The sequence below is a fragment of the Balaenoptera physalus genome (genome assembly GCF_965194825.1).
Source record: "Balaenoptera physalus genome assembly, chromosome: 8".
Classification (NCBI taxonomy): Eukaryota; Metazoa; Chordata; class Mammalia; order Artiodactyla; family Balaenopteridae; genus Balaenoptera; species Balaenoptera physalus.
Window position 1 is genome coordinate 67,695,558 of NC_138887.1, and position 15,853 is coordinate 67,711,410.

Below are 15,853 nucleotides of genomic sequence, written 5' to 3' on the forward strand. Positions count from 1 at the left end.
AGAATCTTGGGATATAAGAAACTGATTCTTGATATTGAGGTGCAGGCTTAAAATTTACAATAGATGAGAAAACTTATTTACCTACATCTGCTTTGTTCCCTAAAGTACCTTACATTAAGCAAAATAACCTTAATTACTAAATTAAATAATTTTACTAAATTAATAGATGGGAAGATGTCAAAATAAAAACAGAATTCTTCTTTAGTAGTAAAATATAACACATTTGAGTGTAACTCTGAAACCAATATAATCCATATCATTAAATATTGAAAGCAAGCAATTTTATTGCCAAATCAGAGTGCTATCATGCAGTAAGAAATACTAAGCTGCACATATACTCACGACTCCCAACATCCTCTACAAAAGTCATGTCCACAGGGCATATCCACTGGGTCTTCAAATACAGAAATACTGCACATACAAATGTCACACTGGAAGTGAAGAAGAAAAATGATTTAAACAAAGTCATACCTTGGAGATAGAACATCTCTTTGTTCATTAGCTTATGGCAAAAATACTAGCATAGTAATTATAAACAGTGTTTCAAAGTTATAAGGGAAATTAAAGTTAGTGTGCCTACCTTTGACTAAATAACAAATACCATGCTTATCTCATTATAAATTATTGTGGGATTTAAATGTTTTAATGCAAAAGTGAAATTCTTAAATTCCAAATGTATGTGTTAAATTAGTCAGCAACTATTTTTTTGGAAAAGGAAATACAAGAAACAAATCATTGCAATCTATTCAAGTCAAGATCAAATTGCTCCTTGCAAAATAACCACTTCAATATCATATCCGTCACCCTATACGCACCCCAGAAAATCTACAAAAATGGAGTAACTGTTTTTTTCAATACAGCAACTCAGGATATTCAGAGTAGCAATTTAAGGATTTCTACCCAGGGAACCATGCTACAAAACTGTGTATCTTCTAAACAATAACTACCTTTATAATGTTATAGATGTGAATTACAGAAGTAGGATTGTTTTCCAAGAAGGCCCAGATAAAATCTGGAGTGCATTCATATTTATAACATATTTTGTGTGGCTTAATCATTCAAGAAACATAAAAATTTCCTGTAACAGTACACCAGTGGTTTGCCAATTAAAAATGCACACAATGGCAGTACTGTTTCTCAATAAAAAGCAAATATTTATTATGGAAATGTATCCAGATGACAAACTCCAGAAGTTTTATTGAAACAAATACATAATCATCAACATATGATAAATGTCTTCAGAAAAATATAAAAATACTTTCATATCTTTGGTTTCAGATGCCTATCACAAACTCAACTTTTAATATTTCAGTATGGTGTGCTCAAAATTTTAAGCAATTGGAGATTTTAAGTGAAAATATTGTAGATGGTTTTCCCAAATTCTTTTATGTTTTCTGTTTTAAAAGAGAAAAAGAAAGCCCTTCTGTTTTTCAATCTGTACTTCAGAGATCTCAAAAATAGCCTGTGATAATAAATACTTACCAAAGCATGAAATAATTGAACCCTTTAAGTAGGGTATAGGATTCAATTACAAGAATATGACTAGAGGTTCCATGAAACAATATTAAAACTAAAACTATGGGAAGTACACTGAATACTAAACCATACCAAACTGGTGTCCAAATCCCCAGGAGATAAACTTATTTCATCTGGAGAGGTGACGGAAGAGCGTGTAGTCCTTGGAGTTCTTGGAGAAGGGAGTGTGTCCCAGGCATTATACCCACTTGGTGGTGGAGTTGGCATTTGAACACCTGATCGTTGGCAGCAGTTCTCTGGGTTGGACATCCAAGCTTCAAGTAATTTCTCCCTGTCCCAATCTTTAAGAAAAATAGAATGGATATCTCTCAAATAACAGAGAAAATATGGTGATGTTTTAAGAGCTTCATAATAACAAAAGAGAATAAATTAGAGAGATATAGGTCATCTATGGAAAAAAAATTATTTGTACCAAAATAGTAATCGCAAATGAATGTTCATGTATGTTATATCCATTCATATTTTTAAACAGAATTTAAACTTTTATAATTTATCATGGCTTACAACCATGTCAATATCTAATAATATGGTCAAAATTTTCAGTCATTTCTACTAATAATCAAAAGTGGTGGCTCACATGTCATTGGAATTTACTAAATTTTTATTGGTATAGGTTTGATTAAGCCATTTTACTCTTTCAAGAATAATATGTCACTTCACAATTGGCCTCACTGCTGTCAAGTTGTAAAATGATTACACAGCTAACTGTAAGCATGTCAAAATGCCAACAAGTCCTAAAAATCATTTGATAAACAGCTTGAAAGCAGAAGGAACTTCTGAAGAGATTACGATTATAAAGTTTTAGTGAATTTGATATAAATTACACATTAAGTGAGCCTGATTCTGGCTTAACTAAAAAAAGGTTACCTTCCTAGTGCAAACACTTTAAAAATAGTCAAGTGAAGTATGTTATTGTAAGTCCAGAGCCATAAAAACCTAACCCATTCAAAACAATAAACTGATATATCCAATGATTTTCCCAGGTGTTTTATATATATTATTTCATTTACTCCTCCCAACAAATTTTCAATCATTATTGAGGTGAAGAAACCAAGACTCCGGGAAATAACACAGCTTGCCCAGGTTCACACAGATATGAAGGATTTGAAACAAATTTCTGTGAATCCAAAGCCTGTGTTCTTTCCACTGCAGCCAATAAAGCATAGGGTCAAAAGTAATATGAGTCAATTATTTACCACGGGCCCATTCTATATCATTTTACAAATCAAATACAAATAACTGTGAAAACTTTCTATATAAGACTTTTTTCAACCATATGAAGTCAATATATTTGGTGGTTTACCAGGATAATTATGATTCAGACATGCAATGAAGATAGAGTGTGTTTCCATATGTGCAAAGGCACAGAAGTATAATGGAGAGACATGAGCAGCTCTGTAAAGTTACAGTATACTATATTGTGGTTTGGGGAGATGGAAGATAAGATTGGAAACAGGAGTCATTACAAAAGAAGAAAAATCCAACAACTGAAAAACACTGCACATGAACGCATTCTAGGAAATGTTGCTAAATGGACCTGAGTGTTTTGATAGGACATTACAGGCATACCTTGGAGATATTGCAAGTTTGGTTCTAGACCACTGCAATAAAGCAAATATTGCAATAAAGCAAGTCATACAAATTTTTTGGTTTCCCAGTGCATACAAAGGTTATGTTTACACTACATTGTTTTTTTAGCTATAATGCTATTACACACTTAACAGACTACAGTACCTTAATTAAAATACTTTATTGCTAAAAAACACTAACCATCATCTGACAACGTAGGGTTGCCACAAATGTTCAAATTGTAAAAAATGCAATATCTGCAAAGCACAATAAAGCAAAGTGCAACAAAATGAGGTATACTTGTACTTACTTTAAAAGTTAAAACTTTCTTAGAACAGTATGATTATTTTTCAAATCTCCACTATAATACTTTTTAATAAATGGAAAAAAAGAACTACTATAATTTATATACACACATATTAAATTAAATTAAATTCTAGTCTTATCTACTACAAATATTTTCCAGCACAATTTCATTCATTTAGCAAACATTTATTGAATGTCTTTTATGTGCCATACACTATGTCAGGCTGTAGGGATATAATAGGAGGAAAAACCAGGCATAATTCCTGCTTTCATGGAACTTAGAGTCTAGTAAGGAGAAAGACATTAAGTAAAATCAACACATTAAAAAAAAAAATCATCACTGTCAGAAGCACCATTAAGAAGAGGTAGAGACTCCCATTCAGGGAGCTCATGGCTTGGAGTGGACATCTGAAGGATGAGTGGGAGCTAACTGGGTAAAAGGAAGAGGGAAAGACATTCTAGACAGATGGTACATAGCATGTTAAAAGGCCTTATGGCAGGAGAGAAGGTACCATCCTTGTGAAATTAAAAAAGTCAATGTAGCTGGAGCATGGAGACCAGAGGGGAAGCACTGTGTGAGTGAGGCTGAAAACAGGCAGGGACTAGGCCATGTAGAACTGTTTAATAATACTCCTATCATCAGTTTAGAAGTGACAGGAAGCCAGTGAAAACTGGGCTTAGGGTTAGGAAGAACAGGTTGTCACGGTTAGATCTGAAAAGATCATTCTGACTACAGTATGGAATAAAAAAGAAATTGGATAGGGTGAGAGTGGAGGGAAAGGTAGACTAGAAAGGAGGCTACTGGGAAGTACCAGTGAGAGATTATGGTAGCCAAGCCCATGGTTGGCTGCAGTGGAGATGATGAGAAAGGAAGAAGTTAAGATCTGGGACGTGAGACTGAAAATTTGGTAACAATGGGATATAGGGTCTGAGGGAGAGGAAATGTCAAAGTTGTTGTCCCGGGTCTTCCACGTTGGTTGGTTGGTGCTGCCATCCATGTAAACAGGGAATACCAGAGACTCAGGTACAGGTTTAAAAGCATGATTTTAATTTTAGACATGATGAGATTAAGGGGCTTTTGAGATATCCTAGAGGTGCTTTCAAATCGGCAGTTATATATAAGTGTATAGAGCTCAGAAGTCTAGTCTTAGAGGGAGAAATCTGTATCTATGGAAGCCGTGGGAGAAGATGTCATTTCCTAGGAAGAGAGTAGAGTGAGAGGAGGTGTGGACTACTGATGTTTAATTACCTATAGAAGTGATGAGTCTCCAAAGAAGATTTAAAAAATACTTCAGTATACATTTACTCTAAGGACAAGCAAACTAGCCTTGGTCTCATATTTTAAAAAACAGGTAAGTAAATTTTACTTATTTTCTCATTAGGTAGCTTTGAACTATATAAGTTACTTTTATTACTGAGGAAATGCTCAGAAAATGACCTTTGTATTCTTAACAGAGTCATCCTTAAAATTCAATTACTACTTAGTAAATACTGCCAAACATTTCTGTCTTCTGTCTTCAACCTCATTACTTTGGGACTAAATTTGACAGTAGATAACATAATTCTTAAATCTATTTTCCTGTGGAAAGCTGAATGAATGTTACCAAGGATACAATCTATAAATCTAACAAATAGTTCAGTTTAATAGCTCTGAAACAGAGCCCATCCGGATTTGGACAGCAATTAGTATAACTGTAGCTCTGTGCACTGTCTTTTTTATTCACTAACATCGTTTATCTCTGAAAATCTTATTTGATTATCAAAATGTCACTGATATTACCTAAACAATATAGAAGAGATGTCCATCTGAAAACCTGCATTAGCCTCTATTATATGCCTTAATAGGAGACTGAAATATAGAACTCTTAAGTTATCAAAAAAGTTATCACAGAATAGACAAATGTCAAGTAATAAAATTCAATTAGTTATCACGTTATTAGAATTGACCCTACTATATAAAAGAAGTAACTTAGGGAAATATCAATGGAATGAAAATGGAGGTGATCACTTAAAAATACTTGATGGGGCTTCCCTGGTGGCGCAGTGGTTGAGAATCTGCCTGCCAAGGCAGGGGACACGGGTTCGAGCCCTGGTCTGGGAAGATCCCACATGCCGCGGAGCGGCTGGGCCCGTGAGCCACAATTACTGAGCCTGCGCATCTGGAGCCTGTACTCCGCAACAGGAGAGGCCGCGATAGTGAGACGCCCGCGCACCGCGATGAAGAGTGGCCCCCGCTTGCCACGACTGGAAAAAGCCCTCGCACAAAAACGAAGACTCAACACAGCCATAAAAATAAAAATAAATAAATAAATAATTAAAAAAAAAAAAAAAAACTTGATGACACAATGTGTAAACACCAGAGAAGAAAATCTTTGTTTTAATTACAATAAAATTACTGGTTAAGTTAGCCTTAGATTCTATATAATATTGTAAGTTAGAATTATGATATATTATATAATTTAGCTGAATGTAGATACCTGTGGCAGAAAAGGCCATAAGTACTACACAACAGTTCTACAGAGTAGAACTGTTGCTTGCAGTTAAGTGTGACCATGTGACTGAATTCTGGTCAGTGGAATAGGTGCAGGAGTGATTTATGCCACTTCCAGGACTGGCTCAAAAACCTTCCCACACCTATTTCTCCACACTTTTTCCTTTCTGATTGGTTGTCTGGAATGGAGATAATCCAGGCAACCTCCGAAGCTACTTTGTTAATATGGCAGAGTCTCAGTCAGTCAGAGCAACTGTGTGGAGCAGAGCCCGTGTCCCATTCCTAAGACTTTAGACTATTATGATTAATAAATGTTCACTGTGTTTGACTCGATACTTTCACTTCAGCAGCCAGCCTACCCTAACTAATACAACTGTCACGTTACAGCTCCTCACAGATGAATAGCTTCCACTTTTATGCCAGCTCTACATTATATTTAAATGCACTCACTTTACTTGAAAGCTCAAGCAAAGGACGGGGTGCTGTGAACCTCACACAAAAGAAACACAATTTAAGGTATTTGGTATTTCTTTACAAGTTTTTATGACGGTTAAGTATTATTACTGACTAAGAGGAAAATATTTTATCTTTAAATTCTAAGATTTTAAAAACTATTCTGAATTTCTCAATGTCGTTTTTGAACCAGGTCTAAATTTTTTCCCCAAAGGATTTACTTCAAAATTTTAAAAGATGACAATGGAGAAAAATAGTTTTATAATAAAAAGATGGATTTAAAAATATATAAATAACATTTCAGATATATTATCTATTCATTTTGTAACTATGTTCTGAGGGCTTAAGGGATGCCAGATATTGTGGAAACAAAAAACAATAAAAAGCTATCCTCTAAGAGCTCCCAGGTTAATGTAGAAGAAAAGCAAATAAAGAGATTATTACAATATTGTATTCTAAGTGTACGACACATACATGCACAGGATATAATGGGAAGAGACAGGAAGGCTCTCAGTGAATACTTGGGAACACATAAGCAGAAAAGGTTTCCTGGAAGAATGATTAATAAGGACAAGCAGGAGTGGGTAAATAAATGGGAAGATTAACAGCCCAGGTAAAGAAGCCTGGGTCATGAAGGTCTACTAAAGAGCTGGGATATTTTAAGTCTGTGGAGAGCCAGTGAAGGGTTTTTCAGCAGGGGAGTAACATGCTCAAAATTTTAAAATGCAACATAAAAAATGAATAAGGATGAAGAGGAATGGCAACAGTGGAGACTACAATTTAGATGAAAAATAATGACAACCTGAATTTAAGTCAGTGGCAGTGAGAATGGAAACAGCTAGGGAGGATGGGGAGAGGATGAGAGATATTTAGGAAGAGAAATGATGAGACTGTGGCCAAATGGAATAGAGATGGAGAAGGAAAGCATGACTTCCCAGTTTCTAGTTAGGGTGATTAAATTAATGTGGCAGTCCATTTATCAAGACAGTGGGAGAAATGATGAGTTCAGGTGTGGACATCCTTAGGTTGAAGAGAAAATGTTAAAAAGGCATTTAGAAATAAAGCCTTTAATATTTTATTAAGGTCAGGTGGTAGATATATTCTTTATTATTTAGGTGGTTTTTGAAACCCTTGGTTTCATTAAATAAACGTGCACAGCAATGTTTCTCAGAAAACGGTCTACTTCGTAAGGCTTGTTTACAACACACGTTTTTATGCTGCATCCCTCACCTAAAGACTTAGACTCTCTGGAAGTCGTCCTAGGAATCTCTGGTTAGTTTCCCAGGCTATCCTTATTTATACTAAAATATAGAGCCACTGGTATATAAAGTGGAAAAGACTGTCAAGTACAGAACTCTGGGAAATATCAATATTGAAGTTAGTGATTCTGTTATATACCAAATTATTCACAGAGGTGATCAAAGGATGATGAAATATGCAGTTTTAAATTTTCTTCTGATCAAAACGTTATATAAAAATTTTTGGAAGTTGACATTCTATTTTAGTATAGATGGTAAAGATTTATAGTTAAAACAGACCGGTATGCCTCAAAATTACTGGATGAGAACAGCCATTTACCTTTCTATGTTTAAAAATAATTTCTAAATCAGAAAAAACCTCTTTGAAATAAGCCAAAATGTCAAATATCAAGTGTGCAACGAGAGGGTCCAACTCAGCATGTAACAACTCCCAGAATGGTTATGCTAAGTATCACAGAGAACTTAAAATAAGCTGAGCACTTTTCCTAAGTAAATTTGGTAATGTCCTCAAAAAAAATAAAAACAAACAAAAAACCTTAAAAGGAACTGCATATTCCTGCCTTGCCTCTCTAAATTTCTCTTTGTGCATTTCATGGGGAGAAACAGCTTTTACATAAAATAAATACAACTGACAATACTAATAACACAACTGTTAGTTAACTTTAATTGACTTTAGTAAAAATTAATGTCAAAACCAGGACTAGGACTATGGATTCCAACTCTTAACCCTGCTCGAATCAGATACATTTCTAAAATTAGACAATCTATGAGTTGATTTAGTAGCTCAATTTTCAAAAGAAATTTCCTGTTTCTCTCTACGATTCGTAGCCAGTTTATACTTCAAAATACAAAATGTTATGAGGATGCTGAGTACTGCAGTAACTACTGCACAAAAATGAACTTAGGCTTGTTTAGCAAACTATTTTGTTTTATATTAAAACATTAAAATAGCCACCTTTTAACTCTGAAAAGTTTCAAAAGGCACTCGTGTTATCAGAAGCACATTTCTTTCATTACCATGAGCTCGAAGTAAAGCTTCAGCAGTAAATAGTGGAGCCTGGAGCATGTCTGCTGTTTCCACAATAAGCATATCTTTCAATCTACGAAGATCCTGAGGTCTTAATCCTTCATATGGCTTTAAAAAGAAGAAAAAAAAAGTTAAATTGGCTATGATACTATTAGGAAGTTCTAAATGCCTATAAATAAATATATATGATTATCATTTATTTAACCTTCCAGTTCCAGTTTGGCAATGAAGTTAAAAAGGCTCTGTATGTTCCACTATCATGGACTTCAAACTACTCTCTCACAAGTCTTTTTTAAGCTGGAAAGTGGATGCCTAGTCTCATGTACCTTATCATTCTAAAACAAAAGAATCATACTATAATGACAAAACCATCTTACTTCATAGTTTTAAAAATCTGAATAATACAAAAAAGAAATAGAAATAAAAATCTATAATCCCACCACTGAGCAATGGTCATGATTAAAGTTCTCAAGTATTTTTATCCAGTCTTTTCTTTTTGCAAATCAATTGTGTGTGAATATATCAATATATGTTTTCACTTAGACTCACTTTTAATCACTGAACCACCAACATTTACACTTATTGAGATACAATCTGGATTGCTAGTGGGATTACATGATACCTATTAATTAATTTGGAGAGAAGTGATTATGGCATACTATTCAACTTCTTATAAATGTATTCTCTCTGTTTATTCAAGTGTTAATGCTTCTTAGTTTTCTTCATAAAGGTACTGTATCATTTCAGGTTTTTAAAATTCTTTTGTTATCCTTTATACTTTTTTTTCTTTGCTTTTAACAGAAAACATACAAGGAATAAAATCACAAATGTCTCACTATTCAGAAATTTATAAAAGCTAAAATAACCTGTGACATGTTTTCCCCATTACATTTCCCTAATTTTCCCCATCCTTGCTTATGGCAATCACTATCATGAATTTGATTTGTAGCTATCATAGTATTATGGCATAACATTAAATATATCGCTAAGCAATTTGCTTTTATTTTTATTCAATATTGTGTTTTTATTATTAATATTGATACACATATCTATTTCAATCCTTTAAACAGATGTAACCAGCTTACTGCAGTAAGCATAGAACTAAAGACCATAACTTAAAAAGCAGTAGAAATTCTCAAATACTTATCAGAATAACAACCATTGAGGATGTCCTTTGGTAACATCTATCACACATTCCAGAGAGTTCTGGGCAGTCAGTAAGCCCTATCCCTTATAGCTGATTTATAGATACTTTAAAATTAGATATTATCTTTATTTCTTGCTTTGTTTTTTTGATTATCATGGAAACCATTTCATCAATTCTTACTTAACCCCATATGGTGGGAACTCTATTCACCAGGGATAATTTCTCTCAGTTGATGTAAGTTTCCTGATCCTAAGATGTCTTCTGGCAGGGAAGCATATATAAGCAATGAGTGTATTAATGACAGGAAAGACTGACAGACTTGACTGCAAAAGAAACTGCCAAGATTTAAACATAAAAAGTGTGTTGCTTTTAATATATAAGGAATTTGTGACAATCAGTAAATTTAAAATGTCAAAAGTTATAAAAACATAAACATCCTTAAGTATACAAACTCTTTACCTAACAAACTGGCCAAGGTTTGGAAAAAACAAAAACAAAAACACCCCTCAATACTGGTAAGGTTGCAGTGAGATGGCCCTCTGATGTACTGTGGGTAAAAACAGAAATTGGATTATCATTTAATGACTAAGCATCACGTATCATGAGCCTTTAAAATACTGATATTGTGACTCAATAACTTTACTTACAGGAATCTATCCTAAGGTCTAATCACAATGTGAACAAAACTGGTCAATTGCAATGTTACTTTTAAAAGTGACAAAATGCAAGTATCCCAAATGTACTTTAAGGGAGTTATAGGACATCTACATGTTAGAGTAGTTAGCAGTCATTCAAAATGTTTTCCATGATGAGTTTGTGAATATCAAAAAATATAAAGGAAAAAAAAGAAAGTACAGGATGTAAAATGTACAATATCATCACACTGATGAAAAATGGAAGGCAAAATGTTACAAGTATTATTTATAAGTGGTAGAATAATGAGTATTTAAAATTTTCATTCTGCTTCTTCTTATAAAGTGGGTGTTTGGCTGAAAAAATTTTAATTAAAAAATTAAAGAACTTCCCTGGCGGTCCAGTGGTTAAGACTCCATGCTTCCAATGCAGGGGGCGCGGGTCCGATCCCTGGTCAGGGAACTAAGATCCCACATGCCACTCAGCACGGCCAAAAAAAAAAAAATATTGAAGAAAAATCATTGGGGATGTTAAAAAGCTTTAAACAGGGGCAGAGCAAGCACTCAATCAGTCTGCAGTGTTACTCTTTTTACAAATGATAGTAAAAACTTAATGCTGAATACATTTCATATCACATTGTATTAATAGTCTACTACACCTATATATGCATTCAGCTATACTGCCATGAATCTCTACATATTACAGGTATCCTATAACCTTAAGTAGAAAAAGAAATAAAAATTTAACCTAAACTATTCTATATAGGGATTAACTAAAAAAGGAAAAAGGAGAAATTTAATCCAAACTATCCTTTAAAAAGTGCCCCCAAATCATCATGTACAGTTTGCTTTTAAGCTAATTTATGAACCACACTTTGTCCTGCAAAATCCTACCAAATCCTTTAATGATTAAATTTGTAGTACTCATTCCAGTCTAGAATTTATACACTATATATAACATTGCTTCTAGAAACTGTGTTCCAAGTTCAGATTTGGGACTCCAGGTATCTTCCCTGCCTCAGCAATGAAAACCAATATTTCCTGATATTCCCAGTGGTGGCAACTGTTTATTTTCTGGTATATTTCCTAAATGTTCTTTTTCAGATTAGCCATCATTCTACCTAATTTATGTTGAACCAAATAAAATTTGACTTTAGATACATTAAGAAAGGAATAATATTGATATAAAGCAATCTGTACAGATTCTTTTTTTTTAATGCACAGTTTAAAACTTAAATAGGTTACAATGGAAGAAAAATAGTCCTTGAAGGAGAAAGACATATTGCCTTCATGAACATGTAACATATTCACTCTGAATTTCTGCAATGGAACTATAACTAGGTCATGTGAAGCATTTCAATACATTGCTCAGTTCCAAGTGGGCAGTACCCCTTTCTTCTGCATGAGGGATTAAAATGAAGGTGCCTTCCTCTTTCCTGCCGCAAAGATAAACTGCTTCTTTTTCAGATTAACACAAACCAGCAATAACCTTCAAAGCAGTCCAATACTGATACAAAGAAAGAAAAAGAAAACTAATTTAAAGAGGAATGGCAAATAAAAGTGCCTAAACACATACAAATAATAGTTATATAAGTCCTCTCAGAATCAAGTTAGCACTGAACACTGAAGAATCAGAATCGTTTTTAGAAGAAAAAATTTACTGTCTTATAATAATTTCTTTATTTAAGAAATATTTATGGATGCCCACTGTGCATGCAGTGTGTTAGACACTGAAAATATTCTGCTAAATAAGGCAGTTATGGTTCTGGCCCTCATAAAGTTGACAATCTAATAAAAGAGAAAGGCAGTAAACAAGTAAACTATAAAAATATATAAACAAAATAATTACAGCATGTGATAAGTGCTATGAAAAATAAACAGGGTATATGGTAAAGAATAATGGAAGGAGAGGGGTCTACTTCAGAAAGAATGGTCTAAGACTGCCTCTCTGCAGAACTGATATAGTCAAGAGAAAACTTGGGAGATGATTTTAGACATAAGGAACAGGAAATGCAAAAGCCTTAGTATAGTTTAGGTACTACAATTAGAGCAAAGTGTGTCAGGAAAGAACATTTGAGATCATGTTGGAGAGGTAAACAGTGGCGAGACCATATAAGGTCTTATATCTGAGCAAACAGTTTGGATTTTATTCTAAGTGCTATGAAAAGTCACTCTATGGTTTAAGTGATATGACCTAATTTAAGTTTAAAAGGCACTCTGGCTACTGTGCACAAAATGGATTCTAAGGGGACGAGAACAGAAGGAAGAAGACCAGTCAGGAAACTACTAGAGTATTTCGGATGAGAAGTGAAGGTGGAGAGGACCTAGGGAGGTAGGAGTAGAGAATGGGAGGAGTAAATGGATTTAGGTTATAACTTTGAAGGTAAACTGACAGAATTCCCAGACTGCTTGGATGTGAGTAATCGAGAATGCTTGCCACATTTATGCTTGAGTGGATGGAGGTAATGTTTACTGAGACAAGGAAGACTTAGAGGAAAACCAGAAAGCAATGTCGCTCAGGCCAAGGGAAGAGTGTTTCACTAATGGAGTGGTTAATTATGTCAAGTGGTGCTGAGGAATTCAAGTAAGATGAGGAGAGAAAAGCACCTACTGGATTTGGCAACACAGTGACTCTTGATGTCCACATCAGTGCAGTTCCATCAGAGTAGAAGGGAAGAAAGTCACACTGCAATGGGCTGAAGAGTGAAGGGAAGGTGAGGAAGTTGGTATGTATAGACAGCTCTTAAGTTTTGTTTTTCTCATATGACGATCAGAGATATGGGGCTACAAGTGAAGGGGGACAGGGACAGGGCTGGGGAAGAGTGGTCAACGGAGAGGTTGTTTTGTTTTTTAAGATGGGAGTTACCAAAGCATGTTTGTTGGTAAGAGCAATCCAGAAGACAGGCAGAGACTGAAGTACAGGACTGGAGTCCTGGAGTCAGCATCTCTATTTATATGTAATTAAACATACTTACATATGCTAAAGGACAGACACCACCTCCAGGTTTTCTAGATGTATTTTCATACTTATGGCTATGTAGATCACAGGATATTTAGCATATTGCAAAGAAGACCACACAGACTGGGTTTTAAAGAAGAAAAAAATAAAATTTAATATAAAATCCATATAATTTTTTTATTAAAAAAACTTACCTCTCGTTTGTCTAATGCAGCATATTCAGCTTCTATTTCTTCAGCTTCAGGATCTCGTGAGAATACCATTTGAGATTCCAGATTGAGGGCCAAATCTTTGTGGTGTTGCTTTTCAGCACAATCACAAGGAGTATCTTTATTCTCATTCTCAGCAAACAAGTCTCCTCCATGTTTTACTAAAAGCTAAAAAAGATTTTTTCAAAAACTTTCAACTATAGGACTTCCCTGGTGGCGCGGTGGTTAAGAATCCGCCTGCTAATGCAGGGGACACGGGTTACAGTCCTGGTCCGGGAAGATCCCACATGCCGCGGAGCAACTAAGCCTGTGCGCCACAACTACTGAGCCTGTGCTCTAGGGCCCTTGAGCCACAACTACTGAAGCCGGCGCACCTAGAGCCCCTGCTCTCCAACAAAAGAAGCCACGTCGACGAGAAGCCCGCGTACCGCAAGGAAGAGGGGCCCCCACTCGCCACAACTAGAGAAAGCCTGCACGCAGCAACAAAGACCCAATGCAGCCAAAAATAAATAAAGAAATTAAAAAAACAAAACAAAAAAAACTTGCAACTATAGATTTAAATGACCAGTTATTTCATGCTGCCTATTAAAAAATTTTTAATAAAGTAAGCATAACAAAAATTCAACAGTATGTATCTGAAATGACAATAAAAGTTATTTAGATACCAGTGGCTTCTAATTTTAAGATTAGCAATTCTTGCTTATTAGCGTTAAGATGACTTCCTTTTGAGGCTTCCCTGGTGGCACAGTGGTTAAGAATCTGCCTGCCAATGCAAGGGACACGGGTTCGAGCCCTGGCCCAGGGAGATCCCACATGCTGCAGAGTAACTGAGCCCGTGTGCCACAACTACTGAGCCTGCACTCTAGAGCCCACGAGCCACAACTACTGAAGCCCACGCCTAGAGCCCGCGCTCCCAACAAGAGAAGCCACCGCAATGAGAAGCCCACACACCGCAACGAAGAGGAGCCCCCGCTTGCTGTAACCAGAGAAAGCCCATGCACAGCCAACAAAGACCTAACGCAGCCAAAAATAAAAATAAATAATGAAATAAATAAATTTATTTAAAAAAAAAAGATGACTTCCTTTGGTTAAAAACAACAACAAACCAATTTCTTAAACTTTACAAAGAAATTCTTAAGCATTCTGTCCAATCCAAAGTTTTACTTAAAAATGAATAATTTTATAGTCATTCAATGCTCTAAATTTTATACATTTCTATAAATCTTTCTTAAACAAGAAGGACACAGCCAATACTGTTACTTTAACCACTAATACCTGGATGTCCTGACAAGGTGGACAAAAGTTTTCATTTGTATCATTCATTATCCAGCTAAACGCTGAAATAAAATTCGGTTGAGCAAATCACTGAAGCAAAACTGTTTTCAATATTCCTCCAAATAAGCAACGGGAGCAAAACTGTTCTCAATATTCCTCAAAATAAGCAATGGGAATAGCTACTGATAGCCAAGTTGGGAAGATACTCTACCAAATCTCTTGATATTTAAAGGTAGGATTTCGCCCAAGGAAATCCCACTTTTAAAAATACATGGAATAGGGACTTGACTTGTTCACTACTGAGGTTTCTGCTGGTTTTGCAGAAGTTAAATATGTTGCTATTAAGGGCTATAGGTTCAAGGTTCCCCAGTATGTCTGCAGAGACATTAACAAGGACATGAATACCATGGGGGCCATAATCTAGGACAACCCTAAAGGACAGCCTGACAATTAGTCACGGAGCTGATTCTTTTATAGAATTCAGTCACAACCATAACAACACAGTAACAGCCACCACTTATTGTTTTCTAAGTGCTAAGCACTATGCTGGGGCTTCAAATACATATTCTTACCTAATATTAACAACCCCAAGTGGCAGGGATATTATAATGTTTCAGAAGAGTTAAACAAGTTGACCAAAGTTACTCAACTACTGGGATTCAGACGCAAGTTTGACCAAGTTCTTAACCATGACTGGACATTGTACTGACCCAAAGAATAGGCTGATCACAAAATAAAGAAGTCAAAGGTATCCTGGGCCCACCATAAAGTTCTGGCCAGATCTTATTTATGATCTAAATGTGAATACTTTTTAGAGATTTTCATTTTTTATGTGGGTTAATAAGAATGGTAGCTTCTTTTCATTTTCTTCCAAATAATTTTATCTCCTCTCCCTCCAACAAACACACGGATCTTCCTGTAAAGTTCTTTTATTGCTTTTGGAACTGTCATCCTTATGGTTCCTCCACAGTCATCCCAAGAGGCCCTGAT

General features: G+C 35.2%; 1 protein-coding gene across 9 annotated transcripts in view; it reads right to left on the bottom strand.

Moving 5' to 3' along the window:
* The window catches only part of ANKIB1 (ankyrin repeat and IBR domain containing 1), a 139,749-nt gene that overhangs the window by 41,197 nt on the left and 82,699 nt on the right, over positions 1-15,853 (bottom strand). For 8 of the 9 annotated variants that reach the window (XM_082471694.1, XM_082471692.1, XM_082471693.1 and 5 more), the window contains 4 exons: positions 13,574-13,756; positions 8,632-8,749; positions 1,609-1,817; positions 343-431 (listed from right to left, as the gene is read on the bottom strand). In XM_082471694.1, the coding sequence (XP_082327820.1) occupies positions 343-431; positions 1,609-1,817; positions 8,632-8,749; positions 13,574-13,756 (599 nt within the window). Of the gene's footprint in view, positions 1-342; positions 432-1,608; positions 1,818-8,631; positions 8,750-13,395; positions 13,503-13,573; positions 13,757-15,853 lie in introns of all 9 variants that reach the window. The other variant, XM_082471695.1, reaches the window with a different exon arrangement.